The sequence below is a fragment of the Dipteris shenzhenensis genome, chromosome 7, assembly GCF_047967505.1.
Source record: "Dipteris shenzhenensis isolate YYH24624 ecotype China chromosome 7, Dip_SZ_1.0, whole genome shotgun sequence".
NCBI classification, from domain to species: Eukaryota; Viridiplantae; Streptophyta; class Polypodiopsida; order Gleicheniales; family Dipteridaceae; genus Dipteris; species Dipteris shenzhenensis.
In genome coordinates this window covers 37,438,793-37,454,352 of record NC_141602.1, presented here as the reverse complement: position 1 = coordinate 37,454,352, position 15,560 = coordinate 37,438,793, and the positions used below count along the sequence as shown (strand labels likewise).

At 46.2% G+C, this 15,560-nt stretch overlaps 1 protein-coding gene across 1 annotated transcript in view; it reads left to right on the top strand.

Moving 5' to 3' along the window:
* Positions 1 to 4,115: 4,115 nt before the first annotated feature.
* The window catches only part of LOC147900301 (heme binding protein), a 38,551-nt gene continuing 27,106 nt past the window's right edge, over positions 4,116 to 15,560 (top strand). Inside the window, exons 1-2 of the mRNA XM_087377281.1 lie at positions 4,116 to 4,404; positions 14,828 to 14,895. Coding sequence (XP_087233407.1) covers positions 4,129 to 4,404; positions 14,828 to 14,895 — 344 coding nt within the window. The 5' untranslated portion in view covers positions 4,116 to 4,128. The remainder of the gene's footprint in view (positions 4,405 to 14,827; positions 14,896 to 15,560) is intronic.

Below are 15,560 nucleotides of genomic sequence, written 5' to 3'. Positions count from 1 at the left end.
TCTTTGACCCACTTCTCATGGATCACCTATTCCCAAAAGAAAGTTGATGGGGGTTTCTTTGGTAGCAAGTTTTGGCTTCTTCATCACTTTACCTTTGCCTCTTGCATCAGGGGGATCCCAAGTTGGCTATGACTTTGGAAAAACTTGTGTATGTTATTTATGGATGCCAACATAGATCACCAATTGCCTTGGGCCCTAAGAATATGAAGTTATCTACTACAAAATATTTACTAAACGAAATGCAAGAAATCTTAGCATAGGCTAAGGATTCCATATAAATTGATTCTCAAGATAAACTATTCTATGAATTAGAAAGAAGGCATGTGGGTGTATTGTAGAATTCCAAAGGATTCTAAGACTTTGAGGACTAGAAAATATCTAAAGATCTTCCACAAGTATTGTGATCCTTCCACATCATTAAAGAAATTTATGATGCAAGGTTCATCCATTTTTCCACATGATAAAACCCAAGGGGAAAATTAGACATGCAAATAGGTTAGGATCTCATAGAGAATTGATAGAGTTGGAAGAGTTCAAAGATATGACCTATGTTCACATGAACTTGAAAAGCTTCTAGACAAAGGGCAAAAGTAGCTTAAGAATAAAATTATTACTAACTACTATTAAGTGGAGGTATAGAACTAATGAAGATTCAACTTGGGAGAGAATTTCTAGCTTAAAGAAATGTTTCATTAGCTTTATTTTTTAGGATGTAAATATATGAAAGAGTGAAGAATGTGACTCACCTATGGGTTGAGGGAGACCCTAAGGGGTGAAGTCAGTGGGTTAGGAAGGTAATTCTAACCAGAGTTTGAAATTTAGATGGAGGTATATATGGGAATAGACCTTGAATGCTAATTATAGAAGTATATCATGGCTATATATTGGCACTGGCTGCTTAGGGTTGGGGACCTAATCAATATTTGGATAGTGGATCTTGCTTGAGGCATGGTATGGCTGGCAAGCTAGTCAATGCATCCTAGTGGATGGGGCTTATTCGTCGGTATGGGGCATAAAGGTCTACTAATCTATGGTCAGGTTGTGTGTCTTCCTTTGTAACCTCTTGTGCTTGTGGGTGTTGATGGACAATGTTTTATTGAAAGATACATGATGCTTGAGCAATTATCGAGGAAAAGACAATAAGGAGAAGATAATATCTAGCTCTTAGAGTAGTAGGAAATGTCTACAAAGAAGCAAAGAAGATCATAAAATCAATCCCTCTCAATTGAGGGGCAAGTAGAGAATGATTGAGAAAAAGGCTAAGGAATAGAAAATTTGATATGAATGGAAAGAGTTTGGGAGAATGGATCATTGTAGCATTAATGAAAATATATTGGGAGACAAGATGGACAATGGTGTGCTCGATGTTGAGAGTTTTTGGGTATTTAAAATTTACAAAAAACGTGGCATTCATTATATTTTGCACCCCACATGTTGGGCCATCATCTTGTAGTTTTCGTCACCCTAAATCTAAGTATGCAGACTACCAAAATGGGAAAAATCCATTATCATGTGTTATTGAAATTTCCACAAATTTTGGCAAGTAATTGGGACCATTTATGGAGTGATTTAAGCTATCACCAAACCATATACAATTAGTATTTTGCTTAAAAACCAAGTCTTGCTTTGGTCTTAATATAGAGACTGAAATTTGCAGATCAGTATAGACATCAATGTTGTGGCAACCACACACACTTATGCCTTTCAAAGGTTACCTATATGCATAAAATATTACCGCACCCTACTATGATTACATGGATTCAATACTCACTTGTGTGTGAAAAATGTTATCACCTTAAAAGCACCAACCAACCCCAGTTCGTTAGCGTCAGCACAACCCCTCCTCCCCCTGGTCTACCCCATCTCTCTCTCTCTCTCTCTCTCTCTCACACACACACACACAGAGACACACACGTGCACATGTGCATGCATGCATACGTGCGTGCTCGTACACACACACACACACACACACACACCCTTTGCTGTTTCAACAACTTTAATAAACACTCTCTCTTTCTCTCTCTCTCTCTCTCTCCTCTCTCTCAAAGTGACTCACACCTCACTATAGAAGGCTACATATCTATATTGTGCAAGTCTAGGTCCCTTAAGAGAGGGTTGTCTCTACACACACATAATGTGATTGGAGGATCGAAAGAGAGGGCAAGCCAACCCATATTGAGACCATGATTAGGAAGGGGCGGTGGGTAGGGGTTGCACCTTTTATGTGTACTTGATGGTATCCACAATGAGATATGATGCAAAATCTACAATCTTTTACTAGCAATACCATGAGCTCGATGGTACCCCGATTACTTAAGTAAATATTTGTGAATAGAATGCAAATTCTGCCACATGCAACTAGGATTTGGAACTTAATAATTGACATCACACTTTTTTAAGGCCTTTATAAAAATTCTCGATTTTGAGGTACCCATATTATGTGAGGGGCAAGGGGTATCCCCTTGAAGTGATCCCAAGAGAGTCTCTAAGCAATATTGGAGTAAGCCTCATTTTGACACTGATCCCAAGAGAGTCTCTAAGAAATATTGGAGTAAGCCTCATTTTGACACTAGAATTTTGATAATAAATTCCCAAGAGGGCAAGGGCTATCTTGTTTTGCTCTCAAGAAAGTCTATAAGCATTTATTAGAGTACTATAAAACCTTTTCCATACCAATCACTTGAATTATGAAATGTGGTACATTCTAACTCATGTATTGAGCTTAAGGCTCATTTTGACACTAGAAATTTCAAAGATTGTAAAGTGAGCTGGAGTAGTTCTAAACATACTCATACATGCTACAAAAGTCTTGTCTTTCCTTATCGGGTGTTGCTAACACAACATACCTTGACCTAACAAAGATATTTGCAAACACTTACGATGATTATCATCATGTTAAGACTTGAGCATAGCAAGACGAGTCACGAATGGCTCTACCCAAGTGAAGCTTTGTCTTTGTTGGCCTTTCCTATCAAGATTTACTCTTCAGTACAAATTTATTAGTCAAAATGTAAAGTTGACTTAGACATAATCTACCAATAGCGTTTGAGAATAGACATAACAGCATAAGTCACAATTGGCCCACCATTGTGCTTAAAGATGTGGTGACTAATCATAGTACAGTCATAGTTCTTGGCCTCGTGGAAGCATCTAGGTGACAAGATTGTTGTTAGCATTCACCCCATCTCTATAAATATGATAGCCTTCCTTAATGATGGTCACATTTCCTTGACCAAAGGGCATATGACGATAGATATATCACCTTCATTGTGGAGAGGTGTAAATTGATGATTAAGGTTGATGAGACACTAGGGCCCTCTTGATACAACATGTCACTGTACATAACATGTGAAGGTGGAGAACTATACATCAGGTGTACCCCATAATAATTGAGCATGATGCCTTGCACAAGACCCATAGAATTGCAATGGAAGCCTTGAAGGTTATGCCTCAAAGATTTAACATATAACCTATTGGAGACCCAATGCCAAAACGACTAAGCCAAGGCCTGGTCATGTTAATAGTGTGCACAAGCGCGAGTGTAGGGATGCCTTCTCAAGGTTAAAACCTTTTTGTGAACTTGCTTCAGATCTAGCATTTTTTGTCTCTTCTTTTGGTACGTCCAATTTTTTGGCCTCACTTTTAGGACACTTGTTGGCCATGGGTTACCTCTGTCCACCTTTCGCCTTTCTTCCCCTTACCCACCCTCCGTCTCCTCTCTTCCAGTCTCTCTTCCAGAACCTTCCACCTTTGGTCCCTAGTTCTCGCGAATAGTTGCAAACTACAAAATGCTGAAGGCAAGTTGCCTTGCTTTGGCGAAGACATAAAAGCACCCACTAAAATCACAAAAGTGTTGATGTTAGGTTAGGAAAATATCAGTGCAAGTAGAGAGCGAAATGCCGCCTCCCCATTCTTTCTAGCTTTGCTATCTCCTATGGAGCCGGGGAGAGAGAGAGAGAGAGAGAGAGAGAGAGAGAGAGAGAGAGAGGACTCAGGAGACCTTCCACTCTTGACTTTTGAGGAAGTCTCAGGATGTCCCCACGGTTGACAAAATGAGAATTGGAGACTACAAATGTATTTGAGAGAGCGCTTTAGAAGTTCATTTTGGGTTCTAACTTCTATAGTGAAATGGGAGTCTCTCTAAGCTCCTTGGCCTGTTGCCTCTTCTTTTTGCTTGGCCTTTTGCTTTGCTTTCCTGCCTTTGCTCACCACGACGGTGCTCCCCCTCCCAATTGCTCCCGAGACCCCAACCTCTTTTTGCACGCCCCTTTCCGCCCTGGTTTGATCACCGTTGATGGCAACTCTTCCGATTGGACCACCGTTCCCTCTCTCTCCTTCGTCCCTTTGCAGGCCATCCAGCCCGATCCCCAGAACCCTTATCCTCATGGCAATTTGGACATCAAGGTCAGCGTTGCGGACTTTTTTTTTGAAACCCAATTTTTGTAGCCCGAAAATGAGAAAAGAGTGAGCAAGAATTGGGGAGGCAGATGGAGATGATGAATATGAGCTGGGAGAACGAGAGGAAGGAGTGGTGAAGGGAGGTGGGTGGTTTGTAGACGGGAAGGGCGAGGTCAGCCAGAAAGATGAATATCAGCTGAGTATCAGACAGGAGGAAGAGGGACAGAGGTCGTTTTTTAGACAGTAGCTCACGGTGAGAAGAGAGAGAGAGAGAGAGAGAGAGAGAGAGAGAGAGAGAGCGAGTTAGTAGTAAAGAGAGAAAAGAAGCCATCGTCTCTGCTTCTGGAATCAGAAGCGACGGAAGTAGCAACCTCGGCTAGCTGAAGCTTACTTATAGCTGGAAGGCCTTGTGTGCGTGTGCGTGTGCGTGTGGAGAGAGAGAGAGAGAGAGAGAGAGGCGCCATTAACGGATGGAAAAGCTTTCAACGACGTGTTCAATCTGTAAACAGATCAAATTCATTCACCACTACGTCCGATACGTGTTGCGAAAACATTCTCGCATCCTAACTCAGCTACTTGTAGCGAACGCATGTTGTGTGTGAAAAACTCGTAATCGGGCGGTGGAAATCATAGATCTCTTGGGTCATGACGTGCGCCCGCTCAGACTGGCCAAAACGATTTTCCTAAATCCCACAACGACTCTCTCAAAGGGCAGCCCTCTTATAGCCAGAGCGTCCACTGAGTATACTCCTTGCCTGGCCTAAGGTATACTCCTTCTAAGATCGGCCTAAGGTATACTCCTTCGAACATCGATGGCCCATCTCGTTAGGCAGGCAGCATAGTGGAACCAAACCCCCTTTCTGCCCTCTCGTTGAGCCATGTGGCACACTATAAAAAGTACTCTCTCTCCCTCCTTTCTTGTTAGGCAGGCAGCAGAGTGGCTTGGAACAAGATTCTGCCCGCCCAGCCTGACACCATTCACTGCTGCCTGCCCGGTTCTAGTTTTCTCTTGCTGTTAATCCTTGGACACTTCAGAACCTCATCAATCATCGGATCACTGTCTTGTTGGAGGTCCTCTTAGAAATCACCGCTTCACATCTGAGCTCCCATAGGAGGATAGAGGGGCAGATGATGGAATAGGCCACGTCCGGAATTCTCAATGAAGCTAGATTCTGGATAGGCTATCCGGTTGACATGTAACCTTGCTGACTTCCTGGAAACGAATCATGCATTGAGCCGACGCCTAGGAATCCACCCTTGAGGTGGTGCCGAATACATAAGGTGGGGAGAAAGAGTTCTCCATGAGTTGTCTGGTGGGTGTTAGTGCCTCACACAGAAAACACCGGCACTCAAAACAAAACTCATCGGCTAGAAATCAAGGTATAATCTCTGTGATTACTGGGGACGATAGATTGGAATCACTGCCATTTGCAAGACAGCGAGCAGGGAAGGAGCTCAACTCATAAAGGAGGCACGCAAGGAATCGTTGGAGAGAGGAGACCATCCGATGTTGGAATAGCGTAACGTAGTTGCGTAGCGGGAAGCAAGAGTCTGGACACTACATCGGCATGAAGTAATTGCGCAGTGAGGTCCATTTCTTGGTGAGTCAGAGCGAAATTTGAGCGAGCATGCGGATCCCATTGGAGCCCTCTTTGGAGGCAGGTAGGATCTACACCATCCCTTCGTAGTTGCAGTTGGAGTGTTGTTACATTTTGACAGGGTTGGAAGGATTGAGGCTTACTCATAGCTGTGTGTAATCAAGGAACCTGTTTTGTTGTGAAGCTCTTGTTTTGAAATCCGGCATTATTATGCGTGCATTGTTGTTTTGTTATTGATGCTGTAACCTTTGACATAGGACTAGAGAGAACCTTTAGATCCAAACCCCTGGTAAATGAATATTCGTCGCATTACTTGGGCTCATCGGTTGATTTTCCAACACAGTATCAAAGCGTGGTTACGGAAGGCTCTCGTAGTCTACTTCGAAGCTGGACGAAAGGATTTCCTCTTGGAGTGAGGACGCTCAATGTTTAGCTAAGTACCGCAGCTTGCCAACTCAGCAAAGTTCACCTCAAGATGGGTAGCGAGTTGCCCATCCCCAACTTTGGGAAAACTAGAAAGCTCTATGGGTCCAACTCAACAAAGTTCACCTCAAGATGGGTAGCCGGTTGCCCATCCCCAACTATGGGAAAACCGAAAAGCTCTATGGGTAGGTGATTGCCCATCCCCAACTTTGGGAAAATCGGGAAGTTGTATGGGTGCAACTATCCATTGTAGAAGATGATGGTCCGAAGTCATCTTGTTGTCAGAGGAGTTTAGCAAATCATTACCGGAATGGAGTTGAGACTCAAGGACATCAAAAACATTGTTTGACCTTTGTAGCAGATCTAGCTATAGTCCAGGATTGGGTAGAGCAGGATGTAGAGGCCCTAGCCTTCGTCATTAGGACTATTCTAGGCGCTGTCCTTCCTCATGTCCAGTTGCTCAAGACATGACCAAAGGCATGGAAGGTGCTCAAGGAGATGTTCGAGGTGAACAACAAGGCTTGGATACTTGACCTCGAAACCAATATCACAACATGAAGATGGATGAGGGAGATTCAATATAGGACTCTACATCACGAAAGTGTATGTGTTTAGAGATCACTTGGTGCTGGTTAGTCAGGAAATAGAATTGTCTTGGATTGCTAGATTGGTGCTAGGCATGCTTCCGTGGAGCCAGAAAGGGTTCGTGATGACCATGATTGCAGGATAGAGGTTAAGCCTTATTGTACATGTTGTGAACTAGAGTGAACGAAGGCAATTGGAGGGAAGATACCTTTGGAGGCATATTCCGAACAGAATTCCATCATCAAGCATTTTTGGGTATTTGGGTCCAACACTGGGGCCAGAGCACACCGCCCTCGCGTGAGTTGTGCTGTAGCTGCATGGGTCATTGTGAAACCTAGCCTGGTGAACACTACCCCCAAATATGTGCAAGATTGCACTATCTCCATTGGCTCATCTCAGTACATGAAGCTATGGTGACGGTACAATGCTCGCGAAACAGTCAAGTCTCTCTGTGTGTAGAGAGAGAGAGAGAGAGAGAGAGAGAGATTAACGTCCTCGGGAGGCCTCACGGGCCTATGGTACAAAGTACAACAAATGGAAAGAAACTCATACAAGCCGTTGAGGGCTGAAGCAGAGGGCGCGTTAAGGGTCCTTGCTGAGTGATATGCTAAACTATACTATATATTTCAAAAATCTAAAAAATGAGAGGTTGAGACTCAGTAGCCGAAACTTGGCACCGTGGTGCAAAGATATCCCGGATCTGCATTTGTTGGGCTGTCTTCCGCTGTGTGGCGGAGGTCGTGGTCTCCTCTGTCACTTGTTCATTGCACAAAATGTGCGGGTGGCACTCCGTTGGCTACATAACCAGTGAGCACAGGTAACCAAGGCTATTGTAGCACCAGTGGGTCGTGTCCTAGGTCGGAACAAGGATGGGAAGTCATCTTGTGTGATCTGCTGTTCGTCCGCTGTGAAGATAGATAGATAGATAGATAGATATATATATATATATATAGAGAGAGAGAGAGAGAGAGAGAGAGAGAGAGAGAAGGGGGGGTGCTGAGGGTGAGAAAGAAAGAAAGTTTATTACATTCTACGGAAGACCGATGGGTCTATGAGACTAGTAGAAAACCCGATACAACAAGGAGAAACGATGGAGATACCAAACGAGCGTCATCACCCATGCTGAATGGTGAGTCCTAAAGTCATGTCATCAGTAGTGACATCATCATCAACCTCATCATCGTCGTCATCATCATAATCACAGTCCTCATCGTTACGTCAATCATTCCACATCACTAGGGCATGCTGACTCTGGCCAGTATAATGAGGCCTTGTATGGTGTGAATGTCAGGGGGAGCTCGTGAGGGGGCGAGGTCGTGCTGAAGCATAGCCAGTGATGGAACGCTGGCGACTGTATGTGGGCGCTCTCCGTCTCGATCTCCTGGCAATGGCTCTATGCCTAACCAAGGCTATTGTAGCACCAGCGGGTCGTATCCGAGGTCGGAACAAGGATGGGAAGTTATCTAGTGTGATCTGCTGTCTGTCCGTTGTCGAGTATGCCGTGCCTCGGGCTTCGGATCCCTACTACGTTTGTCATCGGGGTCTGCATGATGTGATTGGAAGAACTCTGCGTCTGAACCCTGTCTCTGTATCCTGAGTAAGTGCTCTCTATGCCGAGCCGCCTCATGAATGAAAGCAAAGAGGCATCCCTAGTCTAGGTATAAAGGAGTATGGAGAGGGATCCAAAGCCGTCTCTAAAAGAGACAATGATAGCGACCACGGATCTCGTAGTACACGGGGCATCTGAGTGCTGTTGGAGATATATATGTCAAAGAGTGTGTTAGTGTGTAGTACTAGGTGATCTAGTAGTTTATGTGTGTGTCTTGCGTGAGTGCCACGTGTCATCATGGGACTTATCCCATATGCACTAGGTGCTAGTGTGTGAGTGAGTAGCCTATATAAGGCTTGTACTTAGGACTTAGTACTGCCATTTTGCATTTTATTGCATTCTGCATTGGTGTGGATGCTCGTTTAGTAGCTCCACTACCGCAGCTCATTGTATTCAGGTTTTTTCGCAGTCTCATAGACCCATCGGTCTTCCGAAGACTTTAATAAACTTTCTTTCTTTCTCCCTTCACCATGTTTCTAACATGGTATCAGAGCCACCTTCCATAGCTGCCCTAACCCTAATTCGTCACTCTTGCCCTAATGGGAACCTTTGAGGGCTGTTTCGAAGTTCTCCTAAGTTGCTGCTGCATACCAGACCTTCTTGAAGCAATTCCAGTGCCATAGCCATTACCTGCGAGCAGTTTCAGCCCCTCCCAAGTGCTGTGAATTCATCAGCCTCTGCATTTCGGAGGTCTTATTGCTGCTTTGTGCCTTTTGGAGCACCCCAAACCTTTGAATCTCTGCTGCAGCACCTCGAAGTTGTCTTTTCTGAGCCATCTTGCAGATTTTGAGATCATCCTTAGCCGTCTTGCACACGTGAGGGATCCTACTGCATTTGTGACTCATTTTAGGGTTGCTGCTGCATTTTCAGGACTGATCCGAGCCTCCAGCTCATCTCCAACAGTCAGTTTGCGTATTGGAGGCCTGGTACTTCATACTCGAGATAGCCACCTGATCAGTTTTGGACCTGCTACAACATTCAGAGCTGACTTCCACTTCAGCTCTCGTCCCCTCCATCTACAAGACTCATGGACGAAGCCATAGCCAGCCATGGTAGCCCGTCTCCTTGATGTGCAGTCTCCATATTGTCCGACACAGTGTAAATAAGTAATGGTTTGGAATGCTGCATCGAGCTGCAGTGGAGAAGCGCCAAACTCGGCTTGAATGATATGATGTGGCACCGATGGTTTCTTCCAGATCATCAGTGAGAGCAAGAGAATCTGTAGTCGCTCTACTCGTGCCCACTGTGCTAAGAGACCGGGTCCCCAACAAGGGCGACCATACATGCCAGCTGGTCGAACCAAGGAGTCAAAGAGAAGAGCCTTGGTTCGAGGATCCTGAAAGTGTGAGTGGAAGCACTGTCTCTCGAGTCGAGCAAGTGAGGCATATCCCCTGCTCAGCCGTGCCTACATCGCTGGCCTCATCGTGAAAATCGGGCGAGAGAAGACAACACCCAAGTAAGTATATGAGGAGACGATCTCAACTGGGGATCTGTCAAATGTGAACCGCTTCATGTCATATCAACGTCCGTGCAGGAGACCTCACGTGCCTATGGGACAAAAATGCCAAATGTCAAGAAGACTTACACATTTGGACAAAACTAGAGAGTCGATGAGTGCACATGTATCTTAGCGAGAGAGAGAGAGAGAGAGGAGATATAAACGCCTTCAAGAGGCCTCGCGGGTCTATAAGACAAAGTATAGCCAAAAAGAGTGACTATTACATTTGAGTACCAGAGAGTTGAGGGAGTGCACAAGGCATCTCTAGGGAGTGCATAGAGCATCTTTGAGATTATTATAGACTAGTTATAATCTAATTTAAAGATAGAAAGCCGTCATTTGCATCAGTTTAAGATTGAGAGTCTTTGGGTCTAGGCTTGAAGTCTCTGATTATCTCCTTCCCTTCTCTGTAGACAGCTCACTTTCCTTCCTTCCGAGCTTTAGCCAGTTCTGTTTCTTTTGCCTTGAGCTGAATTGAGGTGAGCTCCTTGCCACTGTTGGAAAGGTCACCTCCCCATCGGTAAGCCCCCATATGAGGAGAGCATGGGGGTGAACCTAGGGTTTGAGAGACTGACACATGAGCAGCAGCATGGCTGCCATGTGGGCAAAAGAAAAGAGAGAGGGAGGGGGCTGTCACATGGGCAGCACCTCACACAAAGAGAGGAGAGTACCCGGCAGAAGGAAGCTTGCCTCGAGGGCAGATTTGGCAGAGAATGGTGAGGGGACTGTCAAGGACAGAGCAGATGATGTCAGCAATGGTATGGACCTTGTACGGGACAGTACGTGTACAGGCAGGACATGGTGCCGGCAAAGGGCTGCAGCATGGCGCAGACATGGCTGGGGGGAGCAGGAGCTGGGTCAGCCACTAGATAGGGCTGGTGGGGCTGGTTGGAGCCAGCCAACCAGGCCAGCACATGGGCAGACCTAGGGGCTGGTCCCCTGCATGGAATGGAGGGCCAAAGGCCCTTGTTTTGAGAGCCCCTTGGGGCGGTTTTAGCAGCAGACTGGTCGGCCTGTTTGGGTCAGCCAGAATGATGCTGCTGGTTGGTTTTTTGCAGCAGGCTTTGCGCCTATAAAAAGAGAGGCACTGGGCCTTATAATTCATCCAACCATCCAGCAAGAGCAGGAGCAGATAGGAGCAGCCAGAAGCCACTCCCTTGGGCCTCACACTGGGGGTGAAGGAGAGTGAAATGTGTGCTGCAGACTGAGTTCCCTAGAGGCTGGACCTTGGCTGTCTTCTAGGGCAGCAAGGTGTTGTGATCTGGACGGAAAGTCTACTTATGCTCGAGGTGGAGCACGCGGGCTCGAGTCTAGAGATAGCCGGCAGATAGGAGGACCTTGTGGTAAGATCAGAGGACCACACCATTGGTGGGACTCTGGATCTCTCTCTCTTTTGTATTGTGTCCATATCTCTGGACGGAAATATATTACTTTGGCGGTTTCTCTATCTGGCTGGTTCATTGTCTATTGATGAGTCTGCACATCTATTCTATGCACATAAGTTTAAGAAGTTTGTGATTCCACACCCCACACCACACTGTGTGAGCTCTTGGGCAATTCTATCAGTCTTGCACTGTGTGTACCCTCTGTTGGTCATTTTTAACATGGTATCAGAGCCAAGTAGGAGGCTCACATGTGTGGGAGCTTGAAGGTTGGGACCTTGCTGAAGGACAACCCTCATTCAGAAGCTCTTGGGAATCGACTTCCACGATTAGAAGACTGTGCCCTTGCGAGGAGGAGGGTGATTCAGGTTTAGTCAGGTGCGTTCAAAGTTCTGGTCTACTGAAGATTGAGTTTGATCAACTTTGTTGTCTGGTTTAGCAGTAGAAATGTCGACCCCTTCAGCCCCTTCTCTCCCTTCCTCCTCCTAACCTTGGAAAGTATGGGAAACTGGATGGGTCAAATTACTCGATCTGGAAGGTGAAGATACGGAGTCATTTAGTGGCTCCGAAGTTGTGGAAATTGACAATGGGAGTGGAGGTGAAGCTGGAAGACATGGTGGACAGACAGGGGAATATACTCATGGTAGTAGACGGAGAGGAGCTCGAAGCTTGGGAAGATAGAGATGTTCATGCCCTGGCATTGATCATTGGGACTACGGTAGACCCTGTGCTTCCTCACATCCAGATGGGAGACGTTAGTAGAGGCGTGGGTCACTCTGAAGGATATGTACGAGACAGACAACACATCCCGGATCTTGCTTCTTCAGATTAGCTCTACAATCTTGATATGGATGAGGGAGATTCGGTACATAACCACTTGACGAAGGTCAATGTGGTGAGGGATCAACTAACATCAGTTGGTTAGAAGGTGGACTCGTGCCATTTGGCCTTGATGGTACTGAGGAGGCTACCTCGGAGTTTCAAAAGCTTTGTTATGACTGTGACAACAGGATAGAGGACCAAACCTCTGACTTTTGAGTTGGGTCCATCACTGCTACAGGAAGAAGCTAGAGAGAAGCTCTACAACAACGACACGGCAAGGTGTTGCTGGCGAAGGATTACGTTGGCAAAGGAAAGGGCAAGCCTAACAATGGCCAAGAAAGACGACTCAGATGGCGAGGACACTTCCAAGAGGAAGCAGAAGAGGAAGTGCTATTGTGACACGCCAGGACATTTTGTGAACGACTGCCGAAAGGAGGTGGATTAGAACAACAAAAGGAAGGAATCCGACTCAGATTCAGAGGGTGATACAAGGGCCAAAGCAAATGTGGTAATCGAAGAGCTGTTCTTGGTGACATCTCTGTGTGTTACTGAGATCAGATATGTTGACCTAGAAACCATAGTAAGGATGTCTGACATTGAGTCTTATGAGCCCCATTAAATCTGGGGCATTTTTCTTCATTTTTTGAGATCGATATTTCCTGCCATGCACCCATCTCCAGGATACCAGCCGTCTCAGGCAGCGCCCCCAAGCGTAGACTGAGGGCACAGGAAGCCCTGGTTTCCTGTTCTTTTGCCTCCCCATACATGTCCTATGTATTGATATTATTGTCTAATTTCATGCTTCATGGAATTGATTTGGGTGGTGACGATATCTTGAACTTTGGATACCAACTGCGGTGCAGGTACTGCTGCATTACCTCTTGGATTACCTCTTGTTTTCCATTGTTTTCCATGTCAAGGACTGTCCTCTCCAAGGAGGCAAGTCAAAGCTTGACTTCTCTAAGCTCTTGCCATAGAAAAGACATCTGTTCTTGTGGGTCTAGTCCTACTACAAGTTTGCTCTGTTGTCTCTGATAGGTCATTGCGTGTTGGGGTAAAATTGACGGCAGAGTATGTGTTGGAAAGGTCGCCTCCCATCTGTAAGCCCCCAAATGAGGAGAGCGTGGGGGAGGGAGACCTAGGGCAGGATATGCCCAAAGAAGAGAGAGAGAGGGGCTGCCACATAGAGGAGAAGAAGGCTGCAACAGATGGTGCTAGGAACAAGGCATGGAACTGGCCTGGAAAGAGGTAGATCTAGAGCATCAGGAAAGAGAAGTATCCTGGGCCAGAGGGCCTGGGATGAGCTCATCTATGGGCAGGTTAAGGGTCTGCAGGAGGGCCTGGCAGTGGGCCAGGTACTACAGCAAAGGGAGGGGCTGCAAAAGGGCAGCACCCTGTCCTTATATAGGGCCAAGAAGGCTGGTTGGCCAGCCCACAGCCCAAGAGTGGGGTCAGTTGGGGTCTGTTCCAGCTGGCCAATAAGGGGCAGACTGGTCGGCTGTTTTGGGGCCCCTAGAGGCCTAGAAAAGGAGCCCATTGCAGGGCATTCATTCATCCAGCAGTCCAGCAAGTTTGGGAGCAGGAGGAACAGCAGTACACACACCCTCAGGCCTACATCCAGGAGGCAGAGGTGTCCAAGAGTTTCTGCAGACTGAGCTCACATAGGGCTGGTGCCTTGGCTGTTTTCTTGGGCAGCAAGGAGCTGAGGTCTTTGGACGGAGCGTCTACATACACTCGAGGTGGAGCACGCGGGCTCAATGATCTAGAGATATCTGGCAGATAGTAGAAGTACCTTGTGGTAAGATAAGAGGACCACATCTTGGTGGGACTCTGGATCTCTTTCTTTGTATTGTGTCCATAGCTTTGGACTGAAATATTTTGTTTTGGTGGTTTCTATATCTGGCTGGATCATTGTCTATTTACTACTCTGCACATCTATTTGAAGCACATAAAGTTAAGAAGTTTGTGATTCCACTCACCACACACTTTGTGAGCTCCTAGGCTATTCTATCAGTCTTCCGCTGTGCGTACCCTCTGTTGGTTTATTTCTAACAGTATGATAGTCTTTTTACTGGAGTCAAGATGGCAGGAACGGTGGCTGGGATCTTTTTCTGTTCCATATTGGCCTGAACTGCAGAGCCCCGCTGTGTTTAACTCCTGAGCTGATCTGGGGAGATCAGCCCGAACCCAGGTGGGGAGAGTAGGGAAAGACTGTGGGGCTGGGGGGGGGGGACCTGCTGAGCGGAGGGGGGGAGTTGCGAGGTGGCGGAGCTGAGAGGGGCTGGGCAGTGCTGTGCGAGGGGGGGGCGCTTTTGAGGGAGCAGGGCCTGTGCGAGAGAAAAGGGGAGGGGGGGGACTGAGCGGCACTATGCGAAAGGGGAGGGGGCAGGCTGGGCGGTGCTGTGCGAGGGGGAAGGGGTGCTCAGTGGCGTGCCCTGAGAGAGAGAGAGAGAGAGAGAGAGAGAGAGAGAGATGTTTGAAGGCTCACTCCGGATGTCGTTTTGAAATTCAGGTGGTCCATGATGGTCATGATGTGTTTTTCCTAATACAGTTTCCTGGTCCATATGAGTTCACTCAAGGGTAAGTAAATAGCAAACAGCCTCCACTTTTCTTTTCCTGAATTGTCGCATCTAATTCTTTTTCTAACTTTAAGCTGCCTCCATATCAGCAGCTACAAAGCTGATTGTGTTTTCAAGATCTGCATATAATAGGAGTCATTCTTGCCCTTCCTAAGGATTGCGAAGAAGGAAAATCTTACAAATTAATGTTGTAGCTGTTTTTCAAAAGGGAACAATAATTTTTTTCAACAGGACTATAACAAGAGGTATGGAAAACAAGCCATCAATGCAACCCGAAGTAATACAATACACCTAAGGGGAGGCTTTTGAAGCCACTAAAAACTTGTTGAGAACGAAAACAAATTGTGAACTAAGGACATTGGGCAGCAATGCTCAGCTTTAATAACCAGCAAGCCTCATCGGGCCTGTGGTCACATACGAATCCTGGATTTCAGGATATGTAACTGCTCATGAGGGTGCTATACCTCAAATGATAAAGCTGGGTCAGTAGAGGGAAATGGGCGTTGTACCCACTTAAGAGAAACAGTTACAGTGCTTGGAGAAGTGCCATATGTTGTGCCCATATTAGCAATGAACTATTCAAGAAATGCTTACTTTTATCCAATGCTTGGTGTCTCTTCATTTACTTGGCTTTTGGCACCACTTCTACCAGTACGAGGCCTTTTA